The sequence below is a fragment of the Semicossyphus pulcher genome, unplaced genomic scaffold (genome assembly GCF_022749685.1).
Source record: "Semicossyphus pulcher isolate SPU_LCO1_2020_fin unplaced genomic scaffold, fSemPul1.0.p SCAF_16, whole genome shotgun sequence".
NCBI lineage: Eukaryota > Metazoa > Chordata > Actinopteri > Labriformes > Labridae > Semicossyphus > Semicossyphus pulcher.
The window spans coordinates 11,832,357-11,848,786 of NW_027211670.1; the positions used below are offsets into that span (position 1 = coordinate 11,832,357).

At 39.5% G+C, this 16,430-nt stretch overlaps 2 protein-coding genes across 3 annotated transcripts; both read left to right on the top strand.

Moving 5' to 3' along the window:
* The first annotated feature begins 4,315 nt into the window (after positions 1-4,315).
* Positions 4,316-9,316, top strand: LOC138593126 (retinol dehydrogenase 13-like). Its single transcript, XM_069663987.1, has 7 exons — positions 4,316-4,474; positions 5,418-5,536; positions 5,616-5,771; positions 5,858-5,962; positions 6,081-6,293; positions 6,413-6,514; positions 8,673-9,316. The coding sequence occupies exons 1-7, from the start codon at positions 4,410-4,412 to the stop codon at positions 8,996-8,998; spliced, it is 1,086 nt and encodes a 361-aa protein (XP_069520088.1). The 5' UTR covers positions 4,316-4,409; the 3' UTR covers positions 8,999-9,316.
* Positions 9,317-10,335: 1,019 nt separating this feature from the next.
* On the top strand, positions 10,336-15,976 carry decr2 (2,4-dienoyl CoA reductase 2, peroxisomal). Of its 2 annotated transcripts, none has more exons than XM_069664921.1 (10): positions 10,336-10,502; positions 11,127-11,228; positions 11,350-11,418; positions 11,853-11,904; positions 12,001-12,136; positions 13,365-13,489; positions 13,780-13,873; positions 13,955-14,059; positions 15,292-15,541; positions 15,669-15,976. In XM_069664921.1, exons 2-9 carry the CDS (start codon positions 11,128-11,130, stop codon positions 15,507-15,509), a joined length of 900 nt encoding a protein of 299 aa, XP_069521022.1. In that variant the 5' UTR covers positions 10,336-10,502; position 11,127; the 3' UTR covers positions 15,510-15,541; positions 15,669-15,976. The 2 variants fall into 2 exon arrangements, with proteins under 2 accessions (XP_069521022.1, XP_069521021.1); XM_069664920.1 differs by having other exon boundaries at positions 15,292-15,480.
* Positions 15,977-16,430: the final 454 nt, after the last annotated feature.

The following is a 16,430-nucleotide window of genomic DNA, read 5'->3' on the forward strand; positions in this document are numbered from 1 at the left end:
TTACTGTACATGTTTAACAACAGGCCTCGTGCCAGACGTGGGTGCCAACACGAGCAGATTGGACTGAGAAAACAGCATCGACATAAGAGGGGGACCTTGAATGCATCATCATGAAAGACCACTGATCATCAGATGGGTTGATGAGTGCACGTTAGGAGAGATGAAATGACGGGAAGCTGATTTACATGAATAAAGATGCTGATGAAGTCGTTACTAACGCCCATGTTGACCAATAACTTCTCTCTGTTTTTTTCTCTCTGTTCTGTAAGAGTGAAAAATGAGCTGCTGTCAAGCACTCCAGGAATCAGGGTAATGTGATCCTCCTGTTTCCTGAAACTAAATACTTTGACCCAGAATCTTTTTTAATCTCTATTTTAGGAGAAAGACTTGTATTTGTTTTTACATCACTGCAGGTTATCCAGCATTTTCTGTCGTGGGCCTTTAAATATGGAACATTGTGCCACTTACAATAAGATCCCCTCCATTAAGGTTTCTTAAGACCAGGGGTGAACCAAAGTGGTGGCCGATGGTGGCAAGGGCCCATCTAAGTGCCCCACCCGACCAGAGTCGGAATGTGATTGGTTGTTTGGGCTTTTATGTATCTAAAATGCTCGAGCTGAATTAGTAGATTTGTTAACCAAAACCAAACATTTTCATAGCTTTGATGTTTGTCACATGATCAATATTTGATTGTATATATTTAGCATGGGTCATCTGCATTCAGGTTTGTGTTATTAGTGTTATTTAGTTGGTCATTTTCTTTCTTTACCTGACATAAATACAGTAATGTACAACTCATTAACTAGATATTGTACTTTTATTTTTACTGATTTACTTTTTCAGAGAATATTCAAAAATTAAAAATGATCACCTTAGGCCCCGTGTCTACAAAGCGCCTTTTTCTGGCAGACGCTGCACGCGGGTTTTGTTTCTATGACAACAATAAGTTGAACTTACTGCACAGCTAACAACAAGCTTACACGTAGGGCGAAAAAAGCACAGCTCACCAGCAATATTAAGTGTCCGGTCGATCTGCTCCCACAAATGGGGTTTTCGGTCTCTATTGTGATTCTGTTTGTCATATTGTACAGCTCCACGAAGACAGAAACGGCCAAAACAAGTTGCTCCTCCATGTTTGGTGGTAACCAGGGTGACGAGTGGCACCCCATCTGATTGGTTGGCTGAAAAAAAGCGGCGGTTACGACACCAGCGCCTTTCTGAAAAGTTCAGACTTGAAGCGCTCGGAGCGGTCGCACAAAAAAAATGCTGGGTGCGGCATTATTTCTGTAGGCGGCTGCACACACTCTGTCCTCATTGGGAACAATTGAAAAAAGATGCTGGCGCTCAGAAAAAGGTGCTATGTGGACACAGGGCCTTACTACAGAAGCCCTAAGTGGACATGCATCCATTCTTTTTATTTACTCAGTTTTCCTGTGACAACGAGTCATTTCTGGTTGTCTTCTTGAGATCTCGACTTTTTCTTAATAGCGTCAGATGAACATAACTCACATCCCCGGAGTTGCAAAAGCACAAAACAAACATACAGCCCTTTTACACTGCCAGTTCAAGGAGGGATTATTAAGCTTCTGTTACGTTTCGTCGTCTATGTAAAACGCACCGAGGTGGAATGGTGGGGCGAAGTTGTTCCGCCTCTGAATCAAAGGTAGTAATAGAGGCGAAACAGCATCAGCGTTAACAGTGGAGCCGGCAGGGCGGAACAGCGGCGCATGTGTGTATGTGAAGCACACGCTGTTTGTTTACACCTCAGGCATGTTTTGCTTCCGCAACGCCCGAACGCTCTGTAAAAACACACACTGGGGCAGCTTTACAAAAGTGTGGCTTGGTTTAATGTAAAATGACCGCATGATGGTTCGTAAGGGCTATAGAAATAGGCTTAACTTACCTTATTAGTGTGGGCAATGGCAGCATGTCCTGGTCTGTAACAATGACTGTTTATACAGACGGACGACGCGTCTCCATCTGCTCTCATCGTACGGAATTGATGCCGAAATAGTCCCTGTGATAGGCGCTGCCATCTTGCATAAACTTGTCAGAAAAATGAACACTTGGACGTAAATCAGCATGATAATAACTAGTTATAATGACAGAAACCATGTTTAAGAAACGTGTATTTTGATTTTATAGTTTGACTCATGTCCCATCTGTTAACGTGGAGGAGGCGGGCTTTATGACCTTTACTGCGGCCAGTCAGCAGGGGGCGATAGAGATGTTTTGGCTTCACTTTTAGGGAGCTGTCATGTCGTCCATCTTTTCATACAGTCTATTGTCTGTAATATCAAAGTGACCAGCCTTTTGTTTTGTTTCCAAGATCGCCAGAAAGAAAACTCCAGTAAAGAAAAATAAGTCACGATCTGTAAAAAATAACTGAAATGAATTCATTATCAAGGGAAGAACAGAGTAAATAAAATTTATTGATGCAACCTGACCCCCTCATCCAAAATTTCTAGACCCGCCCCTGCAATCACGATTACTTAAAAATCCTCCTATTTTTGGCTGTGTTTATATGTGACTCATCCTTTTTTAAAATTATTTTTCTGTAAAGTACTTTGCTAAAACATCAGTTGTTTTTAAATGCGCTCTATAATTAACTGACTTGACTTTACCTGAGATAGTTGCATGTTAAATCGCTGCATCTTCATCACCTCTGCGACACATTCAGGTGTTTCAGGGTCAGGCCAGCATCGAGGCGAAGACTTCCCTCTGGTTAACATGGCAGCGGAGTTGTCATTAATCATAGTGAAGGTCAAGCACTGCAGGCTGACAGCAGAGGGCACCACGGGTCAAGCACACCAGGGACACACACACACACACTTCTGAGCTGTGAACAAATAGAGCAGGGCTGCACCCCCCCTCCTCCTCTCCCCTCCTCACTCTGTGTTCAGACCAGATTCACGTCCCAGTTTTTACTTTTTATGTGTCACCTAAAGTTTTGCACATCTTGTTGCAGAGGGGGAGGTGGCCTTGTTTTTGTACTGTTCTCAAATTTATGTCCATGCAGAGTTTACTTTGTTACTTTATGTCCTGGATGTGCTACAAACTGCAGTGAAGGGTGTGTACACACGGCCTCAAGTTTAGAGGGGTCTCTGAAAGTTTGTGGATTGATTCTTCTTTTGTGGAACGCATATTAAACTTTTACTCCACTCAGCTCTGTTTTATGAGGATTGGGACTAAAATCTAAAAACAGAACTGAGGAATAAAAAAAATGCATCCTTACTTTTCTGAGACCCACTCGAAGAAACAAGAAAAAAGTTTACAAGTTTTTCTTACTGTTGAGACAAAATCAAAATATGGCCTCCATGAACAACCATGAGGCATGCTTAAAACAGTCACTAACTCCAGTTTTTCAGATGATTTCATCATTAAGAAAATAGTAGAAGGAGGAAGGCAGAGTAGGGCCGGAGTATCTAGCAGGTACACCCTTGTCTATGAGTGAGACTAAATATGTCAACCATTAGCATAATATACTTTGAAAACTTTCCCAGTCAACATTTTTTAAAATCTTAACCCTGTTCCAAACTCTCTGATCTGTGCAGACAAAACTATCTAGCTAAATCTCTGGAGAATAAAGCAACATTTACTTTGAACAGCAAAAACTGTAGAGAACACATTCAGTGAACTTTAGGCAAGCACAATAAAGGTAAGTATTGAATTCTAAAGCATGCTCGTGCAAGCTCTACTCCACCCTCACACCTCCAGGCATTGGATTGACCCTACAGAGCAGCCCTTCAGTGTCTAACTATAGCTTTTTATTCTCACCTGTCTCCTGAAAGGGAGAATAACTTTACGACTGCAGGCTACAGCAGAGTGATTCTCCAATTTTTTTCCTCAAGACAAAACAAAAAATGGGCTAAAAGCCGTATCACGCCGTATTCCTGCTAAACTATTTGGTTTTATTCTCATGGCATTTTATCTTTAATATCAGCTCTCAGGGGCATCATTATTTACATAACAAATTTCAATGTAATTGAGATGTATCATGTATCTCAATTCTTTTAAATGAAAAAAAATAACATACTGTACACTACATACAATAGGCTATAGAGTAGATTTTATACATACCTGGAGTAAAATGAACCATCAGACTTAAACGCACATATATAAGACAATTCTTGTCTTATGTTATTATTAAATCCTACGCAACAAAGATGTGAAAAAATGAACTAAAAACGTCTGTTGATACGCTTGTTTCGTATGAATTAGAATTTAGACTACATTTCCCAACATACCACTGGAATTTTTCGCCTTACGGTTGGCTTGCAGCTGCCGCTGACGTCATCAACATGCGCCTGTAACCTTGTGCTGCAGAAGAGTTGTCAAGTAAGCTGGGAAAGCTGTGTGAAAACCTTGTATTTGATGGTTTACGTGGTCGCCAACATTTTTCGGGAATCATGAGCAAATATATTCTTCCAGTTTCTGTTTTCGGAACAGTGTTTGGATGCGCCGTTTTACTGAAGTGAGTAACTCTTCATGATGTGATATAAGGCCAGTGTGGAATGATATAACTGTATTTTACATTGAAATAGCTCCTGATACAAATATCCTATCAAATTCAGAATTAAAGCTGGCATATATTGAAGGAATAATCTGTTGCTGCTGTGTAGCCCGTTTAACTTATTTACCATTTAACTGTCTGAGAGGTGTTGGTTCAATATGTTGTATACTTGAGTAACTGTAGTTTTTATAGTTTTGCTGTGTAGTTGGATATGATTGACAAAGGCAGCATTTATAACAACATAATTATTTTGGATTTAAGAGACTGTAAAAGTGTTTTTGACATGGTCTTCACTTATTCCCAGTTAATAAGTCTAGTGTTAGGTAAGGTCAAGTAACTCCTTGTTTACCCATGTGACACAACAGTGTGACAGGAATTTACATGATTTGATAAGCCACAACAGCAAAGTGTTCCAATCCTGGGATGTCATATCCCCCAAACTTAGCTACGTGGTAATTAGATTAAACATGTAAATGTATGACATATATGCAAGCTATAAGGTCTAAAAAACTACATTTTGACTCTCTCTATGACTAGGAAAGAAAACTGGAGCAACTTAAACACAATGTAAATACGAGCTCAATCTGGTTTTAACTAGAAGTGGCCCAGTCAGTAAGAGTAATTGATTTCACAACCTTAAGGCCCTTAGGAAATCAGTTTATATTGTCATTTAGTGCCGCATATTAAAAAAATATATTAAAATATAATTAAATCAGCACAATCCGTTCATAGCAGTGTGACTGCTTAAGGGACTCTGCTACAGTTGCCTGCTTTCCCCAGGTGGTAAATAAGCTTTGAGTGGAGAAATGCTTTGACCTACTGTATAACCATCTATCATCCTTCATAATACATTTCAAGTGCCTGTGCAATATTAAAATACATTTTGTTTTAATTCTCTTCTTAGGAACCATGTGACTGGAGGCCGTTGTCCTAGTAAAGCTACCATAAAAGGAAAGACTGTGGTTATAACAGGAGCTAACGCAGGCATTGGGAAGGAAACAGCACGGGAGCTGGCGCAGAGAGGTGAGGAGAACATATAAAGTCATACTGATTTGGTGTAAAAAAAGATGACACACTCATTTTCCCATTTCCACATCACCAGGGGGTCGGATCATTATGGGATGTCGGGACATGGAGAAGTGCGAGGCAGCTGCAAAGGAAATACGGGGGAAGACGTTGAATCCTCATGTTTACGCGTGTCAGCTCGACCTGGCATCCATGAAGTCTATCCGAGAGTTTGCAGAGAGAATCAAACAAGGTAAACTCATGCAATAATAGCTGTCACTTAAGAAATAAATCACACCCAGTATTGGTGTCTTCAGTGTTTTCTTTATTGTCTTGTAGAGGAGCAGCGTGTGGATGTTCTGATAAACAACGCAGGGGTCATGAGATGTCCGGCATGGAAGACAGAAGATGGCTTCGACATGCAGTTTGGAGTGAACCACTTAGGTAACAAGTAATATATATGTACAACTGTCTCTGTAAACTCTGCGAGAGACGTTTCAGAAATGGTCTTATCCTGCAGATAAACTACTACCTGATTCCCATTCTTTCTGTCTTCCTTTAGGCCACTTCTTGTTGACAAATCTTCTGCTGGATAAGTTGAAAGAGTCCGCCCCCAGCAGAGTGATCAACCTGGCCTCGCTCGCCCACATCGTTGGAAAGATGGACTTCGAGGACTTGAACTGGGAGAAGAAGAAGTTTGATACAAAGCAGGCGTACTGTCAGAGCAAGCTTGCCAACGTTCTGTTCACCAGAGAGCTCGCCAAGCGATTACAAGGCAAGTCTTCTGGCCGTTGCGTATGTGGGCATGTGTGGGAGGGAGTATGCCCTATGTTCTCGTTTGTAATTGGCCGTTGGATATGTATTTTTAAAATCTAATGTGTGTGTGTGTAACAGGCACAGGAGTCACAGTGAACGCCACACACCCCGGCGTCGTTTCCACAGAGCTCGGGAGGCACACGGGTCTGCACCAATCACAGTTCTCGAGCTCCGTGCTCAGTGAGTATCCTGCTTCCTTATCGGAGAAATCAATGAATGCTCACCTAATGCATGTGCAGCAATTAGCTCAGGCTGTGTAAGCTCTGTTATGTGGTATCGGCACTACTCAGTGAATATCCTACTTGTTCTGCATAAATAAGCAGCAACTTGAGCTGTCCACATTTCTGTCTTACAATTAAAAACATGAATTTTAGCTTTCAAATGCTGCTATTTAATTGAAGTATATCCTCTTGGTGTTTGGCCAAGTGTATAGATCCTTGACGTAGGTAAATGTAACATGCAACACTGTTAAAAATATCAAATGTTTGCACCTTTGAAAATGGTACTTAAATAACACAAGAATCTTCAGCAAAAGTTTTTTAAAGTATTAAAAGTGAAAGCACTCAATGGAGAATCTTTCCCCTCTCTCTGCACTGAGCTCATTTTATTGTTAGAATCTTATTAATGATGCACAATGAGTAGGCAGACATTTCCTGTTATAAGTGGGCGAGGTGATAATATTTAACTCTTTCATGTACTGTTTGGTAGATTCATCCAGAACAATACATTGTTATTATTATCTAGTGGAGTCAGGAAAGCAGATTTTCCTCTGAATTGTTTTGAATATATGTATTTAGCAGTGTGCAATTATAATACAGTGCAAGCATCTACAGTTTCACATTTCACATCAGGCATTTTCTCTATGAATTCAAAAGTTTGAGCTTAGTACAGGAGCATGTAAGTCTTCTAACTAAGTCCAAGGTTGGGCTGCACGGTGGTGCAGTGGTTAGTGCTGTTGCCTCACACCTAAGAGGGTTGTGGATCGAATCCTGGTCGGAACTTGAGGGGGCCTTTCCTTGCATGTTCTCAGAGTCCAGGTACTCTGAATTCCTCCCACAGTCTAAATACATGCTCTTTAGGGTAATAAGGTTCAGGTAATCTCTATTTACAGATTCTACATGGAAATGTAGAATCTGTAGGCAGTGACGTTGATTTCCGGGACGGTAAGTGTTCTGGTTTCCGTTTGTACTACCATTGTAGTCCGAGTAATATTGATCAATCACTTATCAGCAGGCTGCGGCGTATGCAGGAAGAACAATCCATGAGGAGAGCAAAAGCAGACGGAACGTAATGCGCCTTAATAACATCCCGGCTCCCATCAGCGTGATCTGACGATGATTTAGCTTCTTATTAATCTCTATAAACAGACATCTGCATGCTCACAGCTAACAATCTGTTCTAGACCTACAATTCAACTTGAGATAAATTCCCTAGGTGCTGTGTCACAAAAGGCGTTCAGATTTCCCGACTTCCTCGTATGCATCAGAAATAATTGATCCGACCTCCGTTCAACAAACGAGCATTTTAAAAGTAGTTTTTTTTCTCCTCTTGAGGACAGACCCGACAAAGCTTCAATTTTACTTTTTACAAATCTGCATCATGATGTTGAAATTTCGGCAAAAGTAGGAAGGAAAAAAAACGTTCAGACTATAGCCGATGGGATCCGAGCTTGGGTTTTAGGTGACTCTGTTGTTGTCTGCCTCTGTGTGTCAGCCCTGTGATTGACTAGCGATCTGTCCAGGGTGTACCCCGCCTCTCGCCCAATGACAGCTGGGATAGGCTCCAGGATAAGCTTGACCAGAAAAAGCGGTATGGATAATCTATGGATGGAAGTAGAAGTCAAAAATCTAAATCTCTGTCCTCAGCTACAATGTTCTACATCACGCCAAAAAGCCTTAACGGAACATTGTAGTAGCGGAATTATAAATATTTTGCAGCAATAACAGTTCAAACCTCTGAAATCGAAGTATGACTTTGCTACCGGTTTTGGTGCTGATACATTCTCTTACTTCTCTTTCTTGTGTTTTTTATTCTGCAATGAGTATCTTTAATTACATGCACTCATGAGTAATAAAACTCCTCCACAGTAGGGAGGAAATTGTTTGTAACGGAATCATTTACAGTTAATAAAAGAGATCATAAAATTCTACAACATGTGCCAGATTATGAGATGAACAAATGTAATTGATGCACATTCAAGGAAGTGTTCCCTTTCCTCTTGAACACAGGAAACAACATGAATCCAGTTAGTGCTTTGATTGCTACTTGACACAGGCTAATTACAAATGCTTTTATTCTAATACCAGAAAATCTGTTGCCTTCACTAACCCCCCTGCAGGTCCCTTTTTCTCCCTGTTGGTGAAGAGCCCGGAGCTGGGGGCTCAGCCAAGCGTGTACCTGGCTGTGTCCGAGGAGATGGAGGGGGTGACGGGGAGGTACTATGATGTGATGACAGAGAAGGAACCGGCGCCTCAGGCTCTGGATGAGGAGGCGGCTCGGAGGCTGTGGGAGGTCAGCAGCAGGCTGGTGGGTCTGGTGGGGGAGAAGGGAGAGACCATCATGTCAAACCCTCCAGCAGAAGTACAGAGCAGAGCAGCACAGGTGGACTCAGCACAGACACAGGGACAGAGCCCAGGAGCGGCTGTGAGTGCTGTGGGGCTGTAAGTCTGCTCAGAGGATGATGGACCTTTATGGCTCGAGCTGTGCCAGGCTCTTTGGAACCATTTGCATAAGAGTCTTTGATTCCTGTTGTCTGGATGAAGGCAGTCTTTGGAAAAAGCTTTAGGTTCCTGCATCAGGAAAGTAGCCTTTGACAAAAGACTTCTTAATTTAAAGCTGGACTGACTAAAGAGAACACATCTCTTGTTTTCTTACAAATAAAAACTCTTACTAACTTCAGTGCACTCAGGGGTTTTGCTGCTATAGCTTGAAAAAACATCTAATCTCAAAATAAACAGAATAAAAATATAAAATAATATTTGAACTTTCTTATCTTAAAATTAAAATGTCATTGTTTGCAAACCATTTGTCTACCATTTTTGTTTCCATGCTTGCTGGAGCCTTTCAGCCAAAAAATCACATTACACGTCAGCACAGACAGCTTTGTTCCACACAGAATCATGAATAAATAAAGTATCAGTAATGGAAAACCATACATGCGTTTAAAAAAGGAATACATTTGTATGCAAATATACATTCAGAGTACTGCCAATGAGTTCATCACTGTGGATTCAAGCAGAAAGTCTTGAAAGATAGCGCCCTCTGGCTGCCGACTAGCAGCAGGCTGGAGTAGATTTACATCTTTTTATACAAAAAAAGGTAAATCAAAAATAATGGGAAGAAAGTAGAAAAGCATTAAACAGAACTTTAGTGGTGCTAAGTTTGTGCAATTTTATGTGCACAAATGCTTTTGCCTTGTTTACTCAAGCCTCTTAAAAAAACCCAAATCAAGTTACAAAAGCACTCATCTCACATTTCTGATCCTATCAGACCTTCCAGTGCGATGAAGAAAATCCATCCCAGTAGAATTTGAAGGATCCATTGCATGGGGCTTTTTCCAACACAGTGAATCCCAAAGTACAGATCGATGAGGACCACTCTCTGCACTAATGCACCCTGATCAGCATCAGCCCTGAAACCTTAAACCTTTGGATCGTTTATTTCAGTGTTGGATTACTGGTGGAGACCCTTTCTGGTGCCACCCTAGAAGATGATGGTGATTGTAGATGAGCTAACAGGGTTTTCCTCTGCTATCCAGACCAGACAGTCCCTGGAGAATGATGCTGTCTGGTGAAGTTTTTCTTTCTGGAATGAATCAAATCAATCACGACCTCTAAAAAGTCAAGTTTAACCCTCTGTGTTTGTACATTTATTCTACTATTTCATATTAGGTCTTAAACAAACGAGAATAAGTTTGATATATATTATCGAGAGATATTTGTGCTCTTGAACACACCCCGGCCGGACTACGTTGCCCATAATGCATCACTGCAGGCGAAAAAGTAAACGTCCAAGGTCCAATAGTTCTTACTTAGGAAAGAAAACCCGTAAAGCTAAGGAATAAGTGTCAGCTTCTTGTCAGACTGGGAGAAGAGCTTCGTGCTGGGGTCGTGTTTTACCAAAGAGGAGATCTTTCAGCGCTACAGAGCTAGCTTGTTTCTCTTTGCAGGTAATACGACTGCAGCTACACGACAACTGAATTTCACTGCTCAGTACTGACAGTTAAAAGCACTTGGTACATAACTCTCTGTGAAAAACAGCAGGCTAACTTGTAACATCTTAACAGGGATTAAACATTTAACAGAAACGCCCCGCAGTAACCTTTAACCTACAGAGTGCTAGACGTGTTGGGGCGCATATTGAGCGTAATGTGAGGCGTTCAGGGGACTGAACAGAATGAACTTTTAGTACTTTTGGGTTAAGTCTACTTCAGTGTTGGCCTTGAACGTTTCCTTCGTGATATATGTCTACATGCCTCAATTTTAAGGTGTTTTATCTGATGTACCATCATGTCAATATACTGCACGTGCATGTTTTTAACATAGTAACAAGATCGCCACACCAACAGTGATTTAAATAAAGTTCACACTAGTTTGTTTCTTTTACATTTTCTGATACTCCTCAAAAACAAACTCTAATAATAGCGTCACCAAACTGCAGGGGTCTATTTTGTTGTAAGTTTTTCTGTTATTCTGTGCAACTTCTTGTTTTACAGTTCAGCCATTTTTTAAATTTTGATTCTGATAATTCCCTTGTCATTGTATCCACCTCTTTGACATGCATTATTTATCAGCATGGCCGAGCCGCAGAGAAAAGGAGAGCTAGTGCCTGAAGATGTTGGAACAGATGACTGCCTGACTTCCTACACACACATCTACAGTCCAGATTTACTCAAGTACGCATGGAAAGTTATGTTTTTATATGTATTTCTCATTGGTGTGTTTTTATTGCTTAACTGCAACTGTTGCTAACATTCTTGTCTTGGGGCGTTTGATGGTTTGCACTTTGTTTTTCAGAGATCAGGTTGCTTTTATCACAGGTGGAGGATCTGGGATTGGACTCAGGATAGCTGAAATCCTTATGAGGTGAGCAGATAAAGTTCTTCCCTAGAACTTGCAGAAAAATCCATATTTACTCAAAAGTCACTCCTCCAACATCGATAGAAAGTATTTCCACAGAAGTAGTACTGTACATTTTAATATCAATGCACCATCAGCAATATGTCATTACTTTTAATCCAAATGTGTGAGAGAGATAGTATGTAGGTGAACTTTAAACCTTCTAGTTTTGTTATCTTACACTCAAGCTTTCTGCATTTTGCTTGTGGTACAAAGTTGAAATAGTTCAATAATTTACACATGCAGCAGAAATAGTTCATTTTTTAAATCAAAATAAGAGGAGAAATTGTAACTGTGTCTGTTAAGGTGCATAGCCTCTAATGTTGTGTTCCATAGGCCTTTTACTACTTGTTTACACTAACTCCTGTCCCTCCTGTCTCCCTTTTCCTCTCTTCTTACAGACATGGCTGTGAAACAGTGATTGCCAGCAGGAACTTGGACAAGCTGAAAGAGGTTAGCCCTCTCTCCTAATTTAAGATAATCCATCTAAGGCCATAGGGAAATATGAATAATATTTGCCTCATTTAATATGATTATGTGTCTCCTTAGGCAGCTAAAAAGCTATCTACTGTGACAGGACGAAGATGTCTTCCTTTGTGCATAGATGTGAGGCAGCCGGAAAGCATTTCAGCCGCTGTGGATGAGACACTGAGAGAGTTAGGACGCATAGACATCCTCATTAACAGTATGTATCCTGTTTAAAACAAGCCTCAAAATATGTCTTTATGATCATCATGACTGAGTTTGTGTTGGGATCCCTGCTGCACACAGTCGAACACCCATACACTCTTTTATTACACAATGCAACAAACCAACATGGGTGTCAGTATGTATATATTTTGAAACGTGTCTGTATTAGTGATAGACCGATTAAATGGTCGGCCGATTAATCGTGCCGATTAATGACATTTTGACATAATCTATCTGCGCTCACAAGGCCGATTAAACAATATGTGTCTGCATACACAGGCAGCCTCGTCTGTGTGGCTGGCTTGAAGCATGCGCTTCATGTAGTCTGCTGCAGGTACTTTCTCTACACGGTCTACACTTCACTTCCCATGACAAACCTGCCAGACGTCACATGCATAAGTCACACATAAGTCCACCGCTCTTAAAGGGCAAGGCTCTGCCGTTAAACACCGAACTCAATAACAATAACTACAATGATGTTGTTTATTTATTTGTTATGTAAGTTGACAAATTGCACTAAGTGCACTAGAACTTTATTTTACATTCACATAAATTATTATTATTTTTTTTTACAAAGTTTAGTTTTTGGATTACCAGTGGACATTAATTAAGTAGATATATTTTTTTCATCTAAATTAAGTGCACTGCAGACAGAATGCAGATCTACTTGCAGATAATGCAAACAACAGCGTTAAATAAATGTTCATTCAAGTTTAGCAATTTTGTGTCTCATACGTTATTATTATTAAATTTGTTGTATTTTATCAAATGCAAAAATATGCAACATGATATCGGCCTCATATATGGGCCATCAGCCGCCCTGCCCTCTAAATATCGGCATCGTCCTTTGAAAAACCCATATTGGTCGACCACTAGTCTGTATGGTGGATGAGTGTAAATGAACTTTAAACAAAGGTCAAGTATGAATGGTTTTGGTTTAATTTTTAACTTTTCCGATACGGCATCTTTTTTCTTTATCTTTTATCTTTGCACCCTCTTCCCTTGTACAGACTGTTGCATCATTACAAGTTTATTACTGATTATTACGTAAAATTTAAAGCAGATCTTCTTTATGACATTATCTTTATTTCATCCGTGTACCAGCTCATCTCTGAATTTATGAAGCATTTATAAAACTAAAATGATGTATTTCATGGGATTTCTCTTCAGCAGTGTGTCATCGTGTCTGCCTTTGGTTTAAGTCACAGTGCTGTTCTTGACAGATGCTGCTGGAAACTTCCTCTGCCCGGCCACCTCACTCTCCTTCAATGCCTTCAAGACAGTGATGGAGATTGACACTATGGGTACATTCAACACCAGCAAGGTGGTTTATGAGAAGTGGTTTCAGGTACAGTTTATTTTCTTTTTGTTCAATACATTTTTAAGTTACAAGTAAGGAAGCTGTAAGTATTTTATATATAACTGCATGGCAAAAAAATGTGAATAATACTTAGTCTGCAGAAACATACAGTAGGTTGGTTATGCATCAATAACTTTAAATAAGATTCTCACGCTGCAATTCCTGCTGATCAGCAAAACAGTGAAAAACACAAATAAGTTGATGTCATCTCTAATGCCTCTGTTCTGGGAAGGTGCTTTCGTTATTGCCTTTAAAGTCCCCCATCATTTTTTGTGCAGAATCATGGAGGCAACATAGTCAACATATCTGCAACACTTGGATACAAGGGACAGGCCCTCCAGGTGCATGCTGGCTCTGCTAAAGCTGCAAATGGTGAGAGATTTTTTACTGCAGTGCAATGATATCAGAAAAAATGAGAGTCTAATAACTCAATGTCGCCTCTCCTGTCCCCAGATGCGATGACGAAGCACCTGGCTGTGGAGTGGGGGCCCAGTGGAGTGAGAGTCAATACTGTGGCTCCAGGTCCTATCTCTGGCACCGAGGGCTTCCGTAGACTGGGTAAAGATTTAACACAATAATGACAAACTGGCTTGTTGGGTTATACATTCAACAACAAGTGCTTTTTGGTTAGTATTAACAGTGTCGAGTGAACATCTTTCTGGGGAGTATCAGAAATGATTAACAGAAGTTGAGTTTTTGCCCTTTACATTACAGTTTAATGTACAGTAGAGCAGTGATTCTAAACCTGGAATGTCGGTTTAATTGTTTCAAACTATTAAAAGTTAAAACTGTTAGTTAAAATGAATCTCTAACTAGTGAACAAACAGTTGAAATAGTTAGCTAAAGGTAATAAATAAATGAAATAGTTAACCAAAAGTGCTGAATAAATAGTTAAAATGTAATGTAAAAGAAGTAAACAATACATTTTATAATTTACTAAAAGTAGCAAATAAACAGTTAAAATGTTCACTGAAAGTTACAGCAGAAGCAGTTGATATGTTATCAGACAAAATTGTTAATTCAGTTGAAGTGATGGATTCAAAGGGATGGACCAGGCAAGAAATATTAGTAACAAGTACTAAATGAACATTTGTTAGTTAGCTAAACGTTTAAAAGCAAATTAAATATTTACCTCAAAGTTCTAAATAAACATTTAACATGTTAAATGCTGAAGTACAGTACTACATTACAAGTGTTAGCTTTCTAAATAATAGAAATGTGAGCTTAAAGTTGTAAATAAGGTATTGAAATAGATAACTCCAAGTACTTATTAAACTGTTTAATTGTTAGCTAAAAGCAACTGAATATATTTTATAAATATATTAGCCTGATAAAAGGCAAACTGAGAATAAATCTTATCCAAAAGTACTTAAATAAACAGTTGACATGCTAGCTAAAAGTAGTAAATAAGCCATTGAAAAGGTTATCCAAAGCTCTCAATAACCAGTTAAAATGTTCACTAGAAGTACTGAGTACTGAGCACAAGTGTTAGCTTAAAATAGCAAATAAATATTTGAAATGTTAGCTTAAAGTAGGGAAAAGGAAGTTGAAATGTTAGCTGAAAGTGGTGAAGAAAAAAAGGGAAAATATTTTACTAAATAAGAAGTAAAAATAGTTAGCTAAAAGTTGTAAATAAAAAGTTGAAATAGCTAACCAAAAGTTATCTATAAACAGGTGAAGTAGATGAGTTAAAGTCATGAATAAACTGTTGAAATGTATCAATAACAGTTAAAACATGAAGCTTAAAGTATTGCATTTTTTAAATGGTTATTATTCTTTTAATCCCTAAGGTGGTCCCAGAGGAGAGGCTGCTGGTGCGTTCCAGTCCATTCCTTTGCAGCGAGCTGGCAACAAGACAGAGATGGCCCACTCGGTTCTCTTCTTGGCCAGCCGGGCCTCCTCCTATGTGACCGGAGCCATCCTGGTCGCTGACGGCGGGTCGTGGCTGACCTCAGCCAACGACGTCTCCATGCTGTTGGGTATTGCCTCCTCTAAATCTAAACTGTGAACAGGAGCTCTCCTGTCCTCCTCCTGACCCAGGTGTGTAGGAGGAGGTCCATTTGGAGAGGCAGTATGGCTGAGAGTGTGATTGTCTCATTTCTGATTTAAATAACAGAAATACAGTGAAACCCATATTAATTAACTTGTCTCTTTTTATTTTTTTCAGGTTTTTGGTCAGCTGAAAAGAAAAGAGACAAGTAAATTCTGGAAACAAAATCTGAAGTAATGATACACTACATGTACAGTATAGGAACACCTTACTGTATCATATGTTTTTATCTCTAAGCAATAGATACAATTTATAAAAATTACTGTTATAGCTCTGTGTATTATCATGCATTTCATGTACAGTCATGCCTTTTGATATGATTTTCAGGACCTCTCAATTATTGATAAAAGATTTATATTTCAGTTAACTGTCTGTCAAGTAATTTTTCAGAGTCATTTGTCTTTTTCCTGATTCTTGGATTGTATCTGCGACTGTTTTATGAGCGAATGGATACTTCCGAGGGGACCATAAGATTATTGGAAAAAGGAGAAACAAATAAAAGACATTTCTGATACAAAAATTGTTTGGCTTTTCTTCCTTCTCCGCCCTTTTTTTGTTTGGCTTTGTTGTTGTTTTGTCAAATATTTTTATTTTGAATTCTTCAGGACCCTAAAAATGTATGAATGAAACTATTTTCAGGGGGAAAAAATCACATTTGTTCCAAGGGAATTCACCATTTACAACCATAAGTAAATAATTACCACTGTATGACAGATGGGGGCGCCAAAACATTACAATTGCTGCTATTTAACCATTACTATTTTCTCAAAATGATAAATCTCTTCCGTCCACTTTATATCGTTAGCTTTGCCAATTAGTTTGTTATATAAAGGGCTCATTAATTAATGTTTACAGAAACAGGGCTTTAATCGGTACATC

Coding starts and splice junctions, on each gene's coding strand:
- LOC138593126 (XM_069663987.1), top strand. CDS start 4,410: ATGAGCAAATATATTCTTCCAGTTTCTGTTTTCGGAACAGTGTTTGGA. Junction 4,475..5,417: donor GGATGCGCCGTTTTACTGAA/GTGAGTAACTCT, acceptor TTCTCTTCTTAG/GAACCATGTGACTGGAGGCC. Junction 5,963..6,080: donor GTTTGGAGTGAACCACTTAG/GTAACAAGTAAT, acceptor GTCTTCCTTTAG/GCCACTTCTTGTTGACAAAT.
- decr2 (XM_069664920.1), top strand. CDS start 11,128: ATGGCCGAGCCGCAGAGAAAAGGAGAGCTAGTGCCTGAAGATGTTGGA. Junction 11,905..12,000: donor ACTTGGACAAGCTGAAAGAG/GTTAGCCCTCTC, acceptor GTGTCTCCTTAG/GCAGCTAAAAAGCTATCTAC. Junction 13,490..13,779: donor TTTATGAGAAGTGGTTTCAG/GTACAGTTTATT, acceptor TTTTTTGTGCAG/AATCATGGAGGCAACATAGT.